General features: G+C 35.0%; 2 protein-coding genes across 7 annotated transcripts in view; one reads left to right on the top strand and one right to left on the bottom strand.

The window, feature by feature from the left end:
- Positions 1 to 1,282: 1,282 nt before the first annotated feature.
- Positions 1,283 to 12,525, top strand: ppp1cc (protein phosphatase 1, catalytic subunit, gamma isozyme). The gene is made up of 7 exons (XM_052557329.1): positions 1,283 to 1,556; positions 6,199 to 6,330; positions 6,405 to 6,635; positions 6,990 to 7,094; positions 7,861 to 8,084; positions 10,213 to 10,347; positions 11,750 to 12,525. The coding sequence occupies exons 1-7, from the start codon at positions 1,502 to 1,504 to the stop codon at positions 11,837 to 11,839; spliced, it is 972 nt and encodes a 323-aa protein (XP_052413289.1). The 5' UTR covers positions 1,283 to 1,501; the 3' UTR covers positions 11,840 to 12,525.
- A 447-nt stretch (positions 12,526 to 12,972) lies between these two features.
- mcc (MCC regulator of WNT signaling pathway) overlaps positions 12,973 to 16,764 on the bottom strand; it is a 77,799-nt gene continuing 74,007 nt past the window's right edge. For all 6 annotated transcript variants that reach the window (XM_052557003.1, XM_052557002.1, XM_052557005.1 and 3 more), the window contains 2 exons: positions 15,743 to 15,865; positions 12,973 to 15,231 (listed from right to left, as the gene is read on the bottom strand). In XM_052557003.1, coding sequence (XP_052412963.1) covers positions 15,051 to 15,231; positions 15,743 to 15,865 — 304 coding nt within the window. In that variant the 3' untranslated portion in view covers positions 12,973 to 15,050. The remainder of the gene's footprint in view (positions 15,232 to 15,742; positions 15,866 to 16,764) is intronic.

The raw sequence follows: 16,764 nt of genomic DNA, 5'->3' as shown, positions 1-16,764 counted from the left end.
GTTTTTCTTTATGTTTTGAATTCCATTTATGCTATATTTTGTTTAGTATTTTTTAATATATCTCTATAGTTTTTTTTTTATTTAATTTCAGTTTTAGTTAAGAACTTCATGTTAAACTGATCAAATAAGCTTAATTTTTTATCTTATTTCAGTTAACATTTGTTAGTTTTTTTAATGCAATGTTGAATTTATTTAAAGTAACATGGTTTTAGTTTTAGTTAAGAATAATAACCCTGGTTGTCCTGCGCATAGCATATTCACTAATTTATATATTCCACTATGTAACAAACGTCATTTCCCAGAATGCTCTATTTTACCCACTCTATTATAATCCATTGAAGCAAACTGACTCTATATGTATAAAATGTACACAGATTATGATCTCAAAACATTGTGGTGAGATTTCATGGTGCTGTATTAAAGATATTCTACATGTCAGGTGGTTATTTTTATATTTTGTTGTGTAATTGTGTCGAATTTCTTTGAATTGCAATCCAGTAAATCCTTTTCAAATTCACGTCCATGAATAAAAAAGGGATTGAACTGAAAAGAAAGTCACTGCACAAGCACATTACAGACAACAAACACTAGAGGACACCACAGTTCTGTTTATATTTATATCCTAGAAACATGCAATCAGAATTTATTTTTTACTTTTGTGAAAATACATGTATTTGAATCCATCTGCAATGCTTTTCATTTGCAATTATTTAATTCACTTATAATGAAAATAAAATTGATACGATAAAAAAGAAGTAGGCTAGACGCGTTTTCTTCTTTCTTTTTTTTCATGTGATGTGGTTTATTCAGACACACCCTGTCAATGTTCTTTGTGCAACCTGACGTGATCAGGATGCTGGTGAAACATCTAAGAAAAAAATAATTTCCTCCAAGAAGAGATGATGAAATACAGCATGAAGCTGAACATCTGTCAACATGTTCCCTCAGCCATATAAACGTCTTTCATTACAGTAAAAATACTAGGATTTAAAAACCTAAATCGGCAAAAAATTAAATGCATTTTGCTTAAATATTTTACGCATGAAATAAGTAGCTTAATTCATTTTTGTATGACTATAATGAGAACTGACGGAGGATGTTGTCATTAAAATAATATTAACGTGTAAATACATTTTTTAATAAATATTTAACGTAAATATTAAATAGCAAAAAAGTGTTCAATTAGCATTCAGCGTCACACATTATTGTGAAATTCAGCTGCGCTCCCTCCCATTTCCTCCGCCCTATTTTCCCTAATTCGTGCAGCTGTTGTATTAATCCGCCCGCAGGTTTACAGCAGCTGTACTGTACTGCTGTTGCTGCATGCGTGTATCCTTCCGCAGAGCCGGTGTGCCTCCGCCGCAGCACGCGCGTCTGACGGCCTAGCTGAGCTCTTAAATCTTTAACTTAGAATTTCCTGTGACAAATCTGTTTTGTATTAATCGATATTTTAGTGTTATTTGTCGTGTCCGGTGTGTGTTTGTGTTTTATTCGGCGAGTCATGGCTGACATCGACAAACTCAACATAGACAGCATCATTCAGCGCCTGCTCGAGGGTGAGTTTCACCGCAAGAAACGGCTAAAATCTCCTTATAACAGGATAACTTATTTCAAAATTATTATTTTTGTAGCATATGGATATGTATATGACTGGTTTATCAGCTGTCTGGCTCGTATTGAGAGCTGTTGAGCTCAGCTAATAATGTTAGCAAAGCGTTAACTTAACGTTAGCTGCTTAATGACATAACCAATGGCTGCGGTTCAAAAATATTGTGAATTTTCTACCTAAACAATATTTATGACTCGTACAAATCGTTTCAGTCGGCATAATTGTGAAACTGTGTTATGAATAGACCGTTTAACGTACATAGGCAGCTCACTAAGCGTTGAGACGATTTTCAGTGCTACTGTAACGATAAATCTTACATTTGTTGATGTATCTTGCAAACGTTAGATTTAGTGTCATATTGTAATCTCCATTTTTGTTGCCAATTCAGGTTTTAAAAAGATATAAAATGGGAAAAAATTACAAAAGAGGAATTAGTAAGAAAGTATTGATACTTACAAACCTATGTCATGTGTTCATAAAATAAAGTTACATTACACCTGAATATTTCCAACTTATTGCAAGTTTTAATTTAGCTAGAAAAAAAATATGAAATACATATGCAAATGATATTTTTTAATGCTGACAGTGTGATATTAAACAAAGCTTTGACCGTTCATAGCAGTTAAATTCCCATATTCGTTAACTTGGAAATGAAATTGAAATGTCAGAATTGTCCAGACCTAGTTAATATATATATATCTCAGCTCAGATTATGTAATTTATCTTTGTGAGTGTACAGTTAGTCTTTAAATATATATATATATATATATATATATATATATATATATATATATATATATATATATATATATATATATATATATATATATATATATATATATATATATATATATTTTTTTTTTTTTTTTTTTTTTTGCAGTGATAACAAAGGTCTTGAAAAAGATGACAACCCTGTTTGAATAGACTGAAATAATTCCATACATTTATTATAGAAGTGAATGTTTTGCTTTATTGCATGCATTAAAATAAAGCAATTGAAGTCTTAACTACAGTAAATATCTCGTATAGATTTTTTCCTGTAATTATTATTCATAAACATTGAAGTCTGAGTCCAGTCAAGAGTGATTGGAATGGTTTTGTATACTATTTTTATGCTTTGCATTGAGTTTGCATTAGTGTTTAACATCGTAAAGTAGAGATATGTCTTTAGAGCATTGGAAGTTGATGTGCACTAAAGAACAGAACATGCACACCTTGCATCATGCTCAAAAATGCTTATAGAAGAGAATCAGCGTGGTTTATTTATTATGCCTCATCATCTAGAGCGGTGTTCATTTTCGTGGTCGAATCACTAATAAAGGGCATTTTAATCTATTGTTTTATCACCGCTATGTTTCTTGTGATTAAGGCTTTATGCCTGTATAGTGTAAGTGACAGGAAAGCATTGGTTTCTGGAAAGCCTGATGCAGACTCGTGTCCCACTGTGCCAAACATGGCTCTATTTGTGGCTGATTTGGTTTTGCATTTGACTTTGTGTTGGAGTCAGTCATATTTCTTCATGTTGGCTGCTCTCACGAAACTCTATAAAGCTAACTGTGTTTCTTAGAAACCTCTCCCTGGTTTTTCCACCTCGTCAGAGTTTAGATGGAGCCAGTTGCACCACCTGCATGTTTATTGCTGTAGAGTTTAGGAACCAGGCCCAGGGTGTGTGGACTGCACCTATATCTGCTCGTCCAGCATTAGTACGGCTGTTCCCTTGGCAGTCTGCTCTCGTTACATAACCTCACTTGGGTTAATGCCGCCCAAAGTGGTGCCAGGACCTGCTTCATAGTTGATGGGTGGAGAATATCAGTCCTGGAGACCGAGTCCTTCTCAGATTCATCAAGTGTTGAGGATGAAGAGCGGAATAGATGCATTGTTTTAAAATGTGATATACAAGTATCCGTCGAAAATCTAAATCTCTTTAGATTAATTGTCTATTTCTACAAATATACCCCAGCGACTTAAGACTGGGTTTGTGCTCAAGGGTCACACATGCATTTGTACTCATTGTACCAGACTGTAATATTTTGGTAATGACTCACTTGGTTGGAAGTAGACCTCTCTGAGTACTTCAAGTATAGTCATGTATATGGAGTAAAGTAAATGTTCAGCTGCTGTTTAGCATCATTCAACCTGTGCTTGCGTCATCTTTTGGCTTCAGACGCTCCAAACTCAAAGCTTCGCCGCACGTGTTTTAATCATTCAGAAGTTTTTCTCGGATCCAGCTTTGTGGAGCACTAACTCATAGTATGCATACTAGCACAGTCACAGTCTGAAACCTTGTGATGTTTCAAGCTTTTTAAGGAAGCAATTCGTCTTTTGTTATGTAAGTAGCAGATTATATAATTTAGCATTTCAGAGCAGTCACAAAATCAATCAGAATCTTAACTAGACGGTTATATACTCAAAAACAAAAGACGGGTTAAAGTACTAAAGAAAACACCCTGTTTTATATCTACCTGCATTTAAAACCCACTCACACCCGTCAGTGTTTAAAGAGACAGTGCACTCAAAAATGTTGCAGGTTTTTGACGCTTTGTTGCATTTTCTGTCAGCACCCATGCAACTCTCTCATTCATTCTACCGTTAGACCTCTATGTATTTAATTTTTTATACTAATACTAATTAATTATTACTAATATTATATATTATTTATATTTTTAATATACAATTTATAATACAATATATTTTTATTAGACATATTTTGTTGCTACTTAAAGGTTTAATCATATTCATATTAAATAATATATTTTTATAAAAATATAATCTTTTTTGTTTTATTTTTGTTGTTTTTATTCTTAATGTCTGTGTTAAGTTATATAAAGTATAATTTATTTCTATAATATATTTACATTTAGAAAATGTATTGTTATTTTAAGTTATTACTTAAGACAATTATTATTAATAATATTCATAGTAAACCTTGTCAATCATGATATTACATTTTTTTTTTTATATTCACCATTAAATAATCTATAATATTATTGTCCTATTTTTTATTTGTAATTCATTTGTATATCATCAAACATTTTTACAAAGTGTTGTATTTTCCTTGTTTTATTTAAAAATTAGTTTTGTAATTTTTTATTTTATAATTAAATTTTCATAAAATTTATGAAACCCTCCAGAATGTAAATGTAAATCACCACAATCTTACATCCTGGTAATTGTTGTTTTTATTTCACAGAAGCTGTACATATTGCAACATATTTATGCTATTTCAGTCGGTAAACAATGAAAAACTGATTTATATTAAAGAACCATTTCAGATGTCTATATTTGGAGAAACGAGCTTCAGTCCAGAGCTGCAGAACTGTGCCAGTTGCTCCAAACACAGGGTAAAAATAGAAACGCTGGACAGGAACGGGCCGTTGTGGTGCACTATTCCCTGCCTCGGCGCAATAAAAACACAATCGATGTGGAACCTGTGAACATTGCAAGCGGGGAGAAATGGGACACTTAAGAGAGACACTGCTTTGCACATTTGGGATGAATCTGTAGGTCACTTTGATCCTCTGCAAACAGAGCTCCTAGAAGAGTATAATATATTTAGTTTGTACCAAAACATAATTACAGAAAAAAAAATGAAACTAACAGAATTTCAGAAGGAGGGCAGAAATTAACAACAAAAAAATCATGTGGCCCTATTATTGTAAAAATTTTAATAAATTATTAAATTGTTAATGTTTTATGAATTTATTTGGTTAGACATGCTTTTTGATTCTAGAAAACTGAAAACAGAAAACTGAAATTTTTGTTAAACTTTTCAATGGTTTATTTAATGGTGTAAACCTTTTTATATGGTGCATCTTTTGTGATTTCAATAAATGCTTTAGATTACTACATAAATGTAAAAAAAAAAAGAACTAGAAAAAAAGTTTTCTTTTTTAAATTATTTGAAATAAAAGTAAAATAAAACAAATAAGTAGTTTCAATTATTATTATTTAATATATTTAATATATTAATATTAATTATAATAATATATTAATTTAATATATTAAATTAATATATAATTATTAATAGTTTTTTTTTGCATTAATTATTTTTTTTGTTACTAAATACCATCATATACCATGCAACATATATAATTTAGAAAAATAGTGTGATATTAATTTTTGGTCATACTGCACACCACTACTACATATACATTTAAAAAAACCAAGAACCATGCAACTAAATTACTAAAACTTTAACTAAAATTAAGTTAAGAACATAAATTTAAAGTTAAAGAACAATTAAAAAATTCAGTTAGTTACAAGGACATTTTTGTTTAGGTTAAGCTTAAGTGCCAAAAAATAGAATGGAATAATAACTATGTACATTTAAAAAAAGTTAATAACAAATTAAAAACCTAATGTATAACAACATTTATAAACTAACTGAAATAAAACATTTTAATGTAAAAATAAATTCAAAAATATAAAATGGGAACTATAATAGTTTATCGGTGACACTATAATAACAAATTTTTTAATGAGTTGTTATAGTTTTTAATCATCGGGTGTCATAAATTACATCACTGATGGTTTATTGCTGTGTGTGTTTTCCCACGGCATTAACTGCAGGTTTGTGTGTGTGTTTGCAGTGAGAGGGTCCAAGCCTGGCAAGAACGTGCAGCTGCAGGAGAACGAGATCCGGGGATTGTGTCTGAAATCCCGCGAGATCTTCCTCAGCCAGCCCATCCTCCTGGAGCTGGAGGCACCGCTGAAGATCTGCGGTGAGGAACACAAAGCTGGCAGATGTCCTTCAGAGTCGGTTTAGTTGTTAAACAGTCAGCTCTCCTCTCCACAGGCGATATCCACGGACAGTACTACGACCTGCTCAGGCTCTTCGAGTACGGAGGATACCCACCGGAGAGCAACTACCTGTTCCTGGGAGACTATGTGGACCGAGGGAAGCAGTCTCTGGAGACCATCTGCCTCCTGCTGGCCTACAAGATCAAATACCCCGAGAACTTCTTCCTGTTGAGGGGAAACCACGAGTGTGCGTCCATCAACCGCATCTACGGCTTCTACGACGAGTGTGAGTGTCCAGACACTGTGCTGTGTGCCACTATTACATCCTGGGACTTCTCATAGAAACCTCTGTTGTAGACAACAGCTAGACTGTTCACATTAATCTGCACAGAATGCATGATCAGATTCCACTGCCTTAACTGTGTTTTACACTTTAATAAACATGCACTTCAAGCAGAACACTGTGACTCCTGTTCAGTGCAGAATTAATTATAAAGCACCGTGTGAGAGAGGGAAGGGAACCGCTGTGTGGTTTTTAGCATAGTCTGTCTCTCGCAAGCTATTTTAATTCATTTATATTGCAACTTCTTTTAAATGCTAAAACCTGTAGGTGATATTAAGCTCGTGTTTGTGTGTTTAGGCAGGAGACGCTACAACATCAAGCTCTGGAAGACGTTCACGGACTGCTTCAACTGTCTGCCCATCGCTGCCATCGTGGATGAGAAGATCTTCTGCTGTCACGGAGGTGTGTGTGTGTGTGTGTGATGAAACCCTCTAGACTTACACCTGATGAACTACGAGCGCTGGCTCTTCTGCTGCGTCGAACATCCTCAATCTGCGTTTTTTATGGTGTCCAAACACACATTTAAGGCATTTTTCAAGTGACATCACTGGTCTTCTGTCACGAGTCCAAGTAGAGTTTGTTTGCAAGCAGATAACTAGATAAGATCATGTTTTTTATGCTTCGTGTTAGTTAGCTGTATTCTTTAGTTATTTTTATCCTACCTTTGATTTTGATTGAGATTAATTGGAATGCACAATAAAAAAAATGTTTTTACATCTATTTTTATTTAAAATGAAGTTATCTGTTTTTGCAAATGAACTCTTTAAATCTTTTTCTGTTTGTGATAGGTTCGTTTTAAAAACGCGGTTGCTGGACATTTAGTTTAATATGTCCTTTTATTAGTTTACTGCATGAATGACCAGTTGCAGGATGTTTAGTTTAAGGACTTCAGATACATGATGCATGTAAACATCTGCTTCAGTGTTTAGTGTTGCTCTCAGCGTAGCTCTGTTGTTGAAATGTTCAGGGTGTGTAAATCATCTAACCTCATCGCTCTATGATTTGCGCTGACATCATCTCTCACATTTCTGAGCGCTGAGTCAGTGTGACTCGCAGGAGGATAGTGTGTCCCGTGTGAACCCTGCGTTATAAGGCCTCGCTTTTCTTAAGAAACTAGGAACTCGTCCAGTAGGGATGTTAATCTCCAGCGCTTTCTGCTGTTCCTCAGGTTTGTCTCCTGATCTGCAGTCCATGGAGCAGATCAGAAGGATCATGAGACCCACCGATGTCCCGGACCAGGGTCTCCTGTGTGACCTGCTGTGGTCCGACCCGGATAAGGACGTGTTGGGATGGGGCGAGAACGACCGAGGCGTGTCCTTCACCTTCGGAGCAGAAGTGGTGGCCAAGTTCCTTCACAAACACGACCTGGATCTGATCTGCAGGGCTCACCAGGTCAGTCTTCAGGAGCGCTGAACAACATGTGACCCGTGCTGCCTAATTCAATAAGTCACAAATGACTTCCTTAAGCCCTCTTCTAGCGATCCCAATGCTCCAGATAGTAATTAAACATCTAAAGTGGTCTTTATTTGTGCGAGGGTCTCACTTCTAACAACAAGTTGTAGGTCTGTATTTCCCAAATCGTTCAACTCAAAACTAAAAGGATGCTCTAAAAAGTCAAAGTATATTTCTACGCAGATGCACTTCCCAACACTTCAGCAATGATTCATTCTTTTCCAAATATGGCGATTCAGGTCATTTGTCGTTTTTTTTCCATAGTGCATGATACAGTATGTTATATAAATCTAAATCTGATGGTTTCTCCAGTATCGTACAGCTCTAGTCTTCAGTTCGTAAAGTTGTCTGCCATAGGGAATTACATAACGACTAGGTTTGTGTCTGTAGCAGCGGCGCTTTAGATGCGTTTAAACTCCAAATAGAGTCTCCAAATCTAAAAGAACGGGAAAAATCTACAGATAAAAGCACTAGTCAGCTTCACTAGTTGGCTCTAGGCAGTTGTTCGGCAGCTAGTTAATGATTAGTCAGTGTATGTATGAGCCGGTGGTCTGATCGTCAGGCGCTCAGTTTCACCTTACATGAACTTCCAGGGATTGAAACGTGAAACTGTTCACCATGAGTCACACGCTGAACCGGCTGCAGATATGAGACGAGAGTTTGACACTGGTCTGCTGACGCTCCTCATGTCTCTGTGTGTGTGAGATGTTCCCTAAACCCTAATCTCTGTCCCCTCAGACGGTAATCTAGTGACTCACCAGTGCTCCGCGGTAATCATGTGTGCCTGTACTGTTCAGTTTCACACGTGTAAGTTAAGCTCTGTTATTTAGCCTTGTAGCAAAGTAGGAATTTAGCATCATGATGCCGTTTTGGTCAAAATTAGGTAAAAAAGTCAACCCTCTACGTTTGGAAGCATTTGGGTAGAAACATTTGCAAAATGGCAATACATTTCTTTATTTAAAATTAGATTTTCCCCATACATATGTGCAATGTTTAGTGCACAATTCTAAAATAATAATAATATATAATGTAAAATTGCCGTTTTCTACACTAGTTTTAAACCCGTTCAGATCAGTATGAACGATGATGGGCTAAAATTAGTTTTAACACTGAAAACAATAATGCAGATAAATGCAGCAATTTCTTTTCTTTTTCTTTTGTACATTGCGTTTTTATGAACATAACAATGTGATTTTATTTCTGCTGGTCCTGTCCGGTTCGTAGATTTTTATTTTCATTTATTTTCTATTTTTTACTTGGAAATGTCTAGAAGAAAATACTAAACTTTTAATTTTCATGAATAGCTAGAAATAATGAGGGATCTTTAAAAGATATTTATTCTGGGAGTCATTATACAACTCGAAAATTTAATCAGTTATTAAAAGTTAATAATTTCTTCCTAATTTTGTTTTAATAAATAAATATCTGTATTGTTTACATTTTTATTTACTGTATTTTTCGAAGTATAAATCGCACCTGAGTATAAGTCGCATCAGTCCAAAAATACTTCATGATGAGGAAAAAAACATATATAAGTCACACTGGACTATAAGTCACATTTATTTAGAACCAAGCACCAAGAGAAAACACTACCGTCTCCAGCCGTGAGAGGGCGCTCTGTGTTCAGTGTAGACTACAGGAGAACTGAGCAGCATAGAGCGCCCTCTGGCGGCTGGAGACGGTAATGTTTTCTCTTGGTTCATGTCAAATTAATATAGTCCGGAAAATATGGTAGTTTTATATTTTGTAGATTTTAGTACATTAGGTTAGATTAAAATAGTATATATATATATATTTTATTATTTTATTACAGTATCAGACCAATGCAGTGAGAGATCTTTCTCTTTTTCTCATGTGTTTACAAACATTTTGCATAATTTGGAAAATTTTGTAAAACAGAAAGAAGAAAATACCTGGCTTAATTTGCAGAAATCGCTGTAAATGATGCAGCTCTGCGATGGATAGTAATTCATGACCTGATGTCGTAGAGTCTCAGGACAGTGAGTGTCATCCAGATCCCGAACGTCTCCTGAACTTCCTCTTCCTGTGTGTGTGTGTGTGTGTGCAGGTGGTGGAGGACGGATATGAGTTCTTCGCCAAGCGGCAGCTGGTGACTCTGTTCTCCGCACCAAACTACTGCGGAGAGTTCGATAACGCCGGAGCCATGATGAGCGTGGACGAGACCCTCATGTGCTCCTTCCAGGTACACTACAGCTCTGCTAATCACATTTAAACAGCATTTGACTGCTTTTATAAAATCATACTGATGTGAGACTACATGGAATATTTAGTTTGTAGGGATACGTTTACCGATTTTTTTTTTATTTTTATGTGTATAATCATTTGAAGTGAAAATACAGTCTGTTATTGCCATCAAAAATTCCCAAGGACAGCAAATGAAAATTAAAGTTTTAAAAATGAATTTAATACACCTTAAACTATTTTAAAACTAATGATAAATGGTGATGTTTAAAAGCTCATTAAAAAGGAAAACAGAAAGAAGCTTACAGGATAGTCTCGCGTTCATGGCAGCTTTCATTGGCCAAGGCCCGCCCCATGAGGACTTGACTGACATGTCAAACAACCAATCACAGTTCGTTTTGTTCAGGGCGTGGAAATGTCGCCACAAAAATAGACTTCTGTGTAAAACTCTCAGACGTATTTTAAAGATTCAATGCCATGAACTTCAAATATTTCACATACTTTTGAAACTCCAGTGTTTAGTTGATTTTAATAAGCGCTCGTCGTCACAGTTCTTCTTTCGTGAGGGGTTTCGAGCCACTGTATCTTTGTTTCCAGGAGGAATGTTAAAGAATGCAACACACACGTCTCCCGGAAATCCTGTAGAATTCAACCAATCCGATAACGACTTCGACATTCCTGAAGTGTTTCCACTTTTGTATTCCATGTGCATCAAACGTTTAGCCAGCGGTCCGTGGGCGTGACATTTTACTTTCCCTTAAACAGACATTTCATTAATATTCTTTTCAAATTGTGAATAATTTAAAATGTCATTTAAATCTATAACACATTCATTTAAATTTTTATAATTAATATTACATTCAAATTTGCACATAATACATTTTTCAAAATTTTTTATTTTGATTTTAATACATGCAAGGTGACCATAACAGCTTCAAAATGAAGTCATGATGAGAATAAAGCAATAATCCCCGTGAAGCCGTGCTTTATAGAGACTTTATAACAGCTGAGAGGCACGAGCTGTTATAAAATCACTGTAAACCACGGCTTCTTGGGGCTTATTGCTTTTATAAAACGGTTATTTCATATACGTACTAAAATAAAACAGAGCAAATAAAGTATAATGATGATATTAATAAAAACAGTATTCTTCCACCACACAATGTAGTTCCTCAGAATCAGTTGTGGTTGCTACAAATTGGTTGCCGAGCAACACACAAACGTAAACAAAGGAGTAATTCACAACAGCTGTGAACGCGGCTCAGCCAATCAGAATCAAGGACCGGAACTCTCTGCTTTGATGAGAAACAAGAAAACGCTGCCCAGAAGCAGGATCTGTGATGCAGTGTTGTTTAATTCAGTCACTCGTTTGTGTTTCTCACAGTCCTGTGTTTAATCTGCAGATTTTGAAGCCGGCAGAGAAGAAGAAGCCAAACTCCAGTCGTCCAGTAACTCCGCCCAGGAACGTGGTCACCAAAACGGCCAAGAAATGAGGCTCGCTCCACCCAGCCGGACTTGTATCATACGCTCGGATCAGGATGAATTATCTTTATTTCCGTTCTTTACCTTGTGTTTTCCGTCCCGAGCAGTTTTTATTCCCTCTTCAGGACGACGTATCAGTTTGACACAGCGTCTCCTCGCACAGAAATCAAGGAGGAACGCCACGTCAGGATTTTTTAATCGACACGTTTAAGATGATTTGTGCTCCTGATCGCCCCACTGTGAACAAACCTCTGTCTGTTTTCATGCACCTGGAGATTTTTTTGTATTACTGTCGAGGTTTGACATGCAGTCCGCTTTTATCATTTTTTTATTTTCACGATGGATGTTGTGCGAGTGTGTGTTTCTTTGTTTTGACGCGATGCCTTGTTTCTTCTTCTTCTTGGGTTCTGGCATGTTCTCAGACTGCGTCTCTGTTGCATGTGTTAGTGTTCGAGGGACTGGCTCTCTCTCGGAGCGTGTCTTCAGAATAATGTAGCTCCTCATCAGGTAAATCACGTCAGGAAAACCTTTTTCTTGCAAATTTCTACAGGATTTCATATAAATGCTCTGTTTAAGCCAAACTCTCACTGTAAATATACAGGAAATGTTTTGTTCAGTCTTGGCAATAATTCACAGTTTTCCACACTTTAAATAATTGTTATACTTGCAGAATAAATCGAAGGGAGATGGAAACATTTTTGCAGCATCCGTTTGTTCATTTCAGACATGCATTGAATTTAAAAGTGGAATTAAAATGAATTTTGAGCAAGGTTCACTAATCATAAAACAGAATTCGCTCAACATTCTTCATGACATGAGAATTATTTTGTATTCCCAACAATACTTTTAAAATGTTCTTAAGAAAATGTTTGAGAACTTGATTAAAAAAGTAAAAAAAAAACGTAAAATATTAACATAAAGAAAAAAATTGTTGGGTGCAAAACTTTTTTTTTTTCCTTTGGAGAATTAAAATTTTCTTCAAATATTTGAAAAAAAAAAAAAGTTCTAAAAAATATTTGAGAACTGAAATTTAAAAGTTGTCCAGGAATTCAATCAATGAACCTCAACCTACATTTCTCTGTTGAATATTTCAATGCAGAAAAAGTCAAATATACCTGTTAAAATGACTGGAGCCATTAACAAATTAAGTGTTGCATTATTTCTTTATTATATAAACAAATACATTCTGTATTAATATAAAACAAAATGATTGCAAAGATTTCATTCATAAACAGATCTGTGCAAATTAAGTACAATTCACAAACCCTTTATAGTTTCTCCAGCCCATCGTTTATGGAAATGCATATACTTTTCACAAAAGGAAGGACAAGTCTCGTAATCGAGCTTCTGTTCATTCCTTTACTTACAGATGAACAGAAAAATCAAAGCCCATGAGAATGGCATCTGATGGTCAAGCATGAAGTCTCAGATGGACCTGGATTCTTCTATTAAACGCTTGTTCACATTAAAGGAGTTCTGTCCCTTTAACAGCGCCTCGAACGAGAGAGAAGCATTTCTATTGCATTGAATATTTCACCATGACTCAAATGTCTCATAACTGATAAATATGAATGAAAGCTGTTTATGCATAATAATCACCGTCTTCACTAGGTCCGAGCTGCTTCGGAGCTCGAGCGTGTCAACAGTCGCAGGATCGTGTAAAAACGCGAGTTTGAGGTCTCGTTGATATTTTGCAGGAGCGGGGAAATAAATACTGGTATGTAAGAAGGCAATGTGGTGATCCGGTCCACCAGACTGTGGGAAAAGTGCTTCTGTCGTCCAGGAGGAAGATCAAACCTCTCGGTTTTTAGCGTGAGCTGAAATGTGAGATCTGGTGACGTTGATGAGTGACGTCACAGTCCTCGGCTGAAAACTACACGCAAACAAACACAACATGAAGCCGGAAGCAGGATTTCACACAAAAATGAAGATTATATCATCAGATTCCCAGCATTTTCTTAGTTTTTTCTTTTTGTATTTCAATACATTTCTATTTATTCTTGTAAGGCGCTTTGAGATGCAATTTTTAAAAGTCGCTATAACAAACGTTTATTGTTTTTTTGTACAACTCATCGGTGCATGTTATTCTAAAGAAAATTATTCTCATGATGAACAAAATAAATGTTTTTATTGATTAATGCTACAAAAAAAAAAAAAAAACATTAAAAAAATTGCTCAGGATCAGCAGAAGTGTAAATATGAACACTGAAATGTTAAAACACGTAATTTTGATTTTATTTTGGTAACACTTTACCATTAAGGTTTAATTTTCTTAAATATTTGAAAATGAATTTACCTTCACTTTTTCCTTCAATTTCTATAAAAAAAATTAATGGAAATGACCATCTTTCATTGTTTTCAGTCTTCACTTTTTCTGAGTTGTATTTATGTGATTGTAATTCTTTTGATTTCATATTATTCTTATTTTTTTCTATTTCAATGTATTTTTATTTATTCTTTTAAAGCAATATTAAAGGTGCTTTAAAAAAGTTTATTAAACTATCACTGAAAAAAGTACTGAAAATTCTTAGCTAAAATAAATGTTTAACATTATACTATCAAAATTGTATTTTTAATGAACTAATGTTAATAAAGTTAAATATGTGTATTGTTCATTTTTAGTTTGTAACGTTAACAAACAAGACTTTATTGCAAAGTGACTGCACAGATTAAATAATACATAGATATTTTGGCTGATGAGATGTTAAATAATTTGTCGAAGTGGTTGTAACAAATCATCTGCGGCCTTGATTTGTCTGCAATCTGTATTTACAGTTGATAAATCTGATGATAGATCATAAACTGAGCACAGATTACCAGATGTTAGGAAACTGGGTAAATGATGACAGAATTTTCATCTGAGATGACGTTCTCATTTATTGCTCAAAACCGTATTTCTCTACACTGTGTGATTATGAAATATAAGTATTAAACTAAACCAGCGACGAGTCTGTGCTGCTGTACTCTCTCGTGTCGTTTCATTCTGAGATTACCAAGAATTATGAGGATTTTTGCCGTTCATCATAATAAAAACTGGACCTCATAATCATGAATTGGAAAAACTGAGCAGTATTTGTCCTCCTTGACAAAGCCAGCATGTCTCAGCCCTCGTTTCATGATGCGTTTGTGTAAAAGAGCAGCGTGAGCATGCTGAGAAACGTCTTCTTTCATGCTCCCGATGCCAGATCGATGACTTCTGTGTGGTTTTGCACAGGTGTTTGTTCAGAGCGAGGTCTCGCTGGTGTGCGGTCGACACGTCTCCTCCTCCAGGAGAGCGATGCGCTGTTTCAGCATCCGCACCTGCGTCTCGTGACGCTCCACCATCGCCATCATCTGAGACTCCAGCTTCTTCAGCTTGTTCTGGTGCTTCTTCTTGGCTTTCTCGTACGCTGACACCAGATTACTGCAAATTAATTAAAAAGAAATCTTAGTAATAAATGCAACACAATAAAAAATATTAGATAAAAACTTAAACTTAAAAGAAAATTAAAAATGTTGCTTTGGCAGCTAACTGAAAAAAGATGAGTTACTAAAACTAACTGAAATAAAAATAAATTAAAGCTAAATATAGTACCTGACAAAATCTAGTGTCAAAAAAAGATCTTAAAAATATAAAAGTGCATAAAAAAAATATAAAAAACCAGAAATGTTGCCTTAGCAACTTACTAAAATAAGACGAAGTACCAAAATAATAAATATAAAAATTAAAATATTAAAGCTAAACAGAAATATAGAAATAAGAAAAGAAAAAAAGCGCATGTAAAATGTATAAAGCTGGTTCTAAATATTAATAAACAGTATAATAATAATATATAAATAACCATGGTAAATGTAAACACACGTATTCAGTCACAGTAATGGTGTTAGACCAGCAGGAGGCGCTGCTTTAAATCAGTGTGTGTCACAGCAGGCACCTGTTTGCTCGTTTCAGGTCGTTAACAAACTCCGCCGACTGCTGATGTCTGACTTCACTGCTCTTAGTGAGTCTTTCTAACGCCGCCACCAACTCCTGAACACGACCCTTCAGCTTCTTCTCTCTGCAACACACACACACACACACACATCAATCAAGTAAAGGTCAGAATAAGGTCAGTAATATCTCCAGCTTTACTTGATTCTCCATCAATCATGTTTCAGAGTCTCAAATCTGATCCTCAGGATCTTTCCAGAAGCTTTACTTTCACTGTTCCTCAGCGGAGGAATGATCTTCACAAGCCTCCAGAACATCTCACATCTTCTGAGGAGCCTTGATTTCTTCAGCTCTCAATCACTGTGTTATATGTGCGGATCATTTACATCTCATCTTACTGAGACATTTGTGTCCCTGGAGCACAAAAGCAGTCTTAAGTCGCTGGGGTTTATTTGTAGAAATAGCTAAAAATACATTGTAGGCCTAAGGGTCAAAATTATAGATTTCTCTTTTAAGCCAAAAATCATTAGAATATTAAGTAAAGATCATGTTCCATGAAAATATTTAGTAAATTTCCTACCGTAAATATATCAAAATGTAATTTTTGATTAGTAATATGCATTGCTAAAAACTTCATTTGAAGAACTTTAAAGGTGATTTTCTCAATATTTAGATTTTTTTTTGCTCCCTCAGATTCCAGATTTTCAGATAGTTGTATCTCAGACAAATATTGTCCTCCGAACAAACCACACATCAAAGGAGAGATCATTTATTCAGCTTCAGATGATGCATAATTATCAATTTCCAAAAATGGACACTTATGACTGGTTTTGTGCTCCAGGGTCACATATTATAGGAGTGACCAATTATATGTATATAATTTTATGTCAGTAGCTGCTCTACTGTTATAAAGATCTCATTGATTTACATAAGGATCAGAATTTCATCATCATAAATCAGACGATATGAGCCATTAAAGCCTGATGGTCAAATATAATACTCAACAAAACACACATCCAAAAAAGT

Source organism: Carassius gibelio, chromosome B5, assembly GCF_023724105.1.
Source record: "Carassius gibelio isolate Cgi1373 ecotype wild population from Czech Republic chromosome B5, carGib1.2-hapl.c, whole genome shotgun sequence".
In the NCBI taxonomy this organism is placed as follows: domain Eukaryota; kingdom Metazoa; phylum Chordata; class Actinopteri; order Cypriniformes; family Cyprinidae; genus Carassius; species Carassius gibelio.
This window is presented reverse-complemented; position numbering and strand designations above follow the sequence as displayed.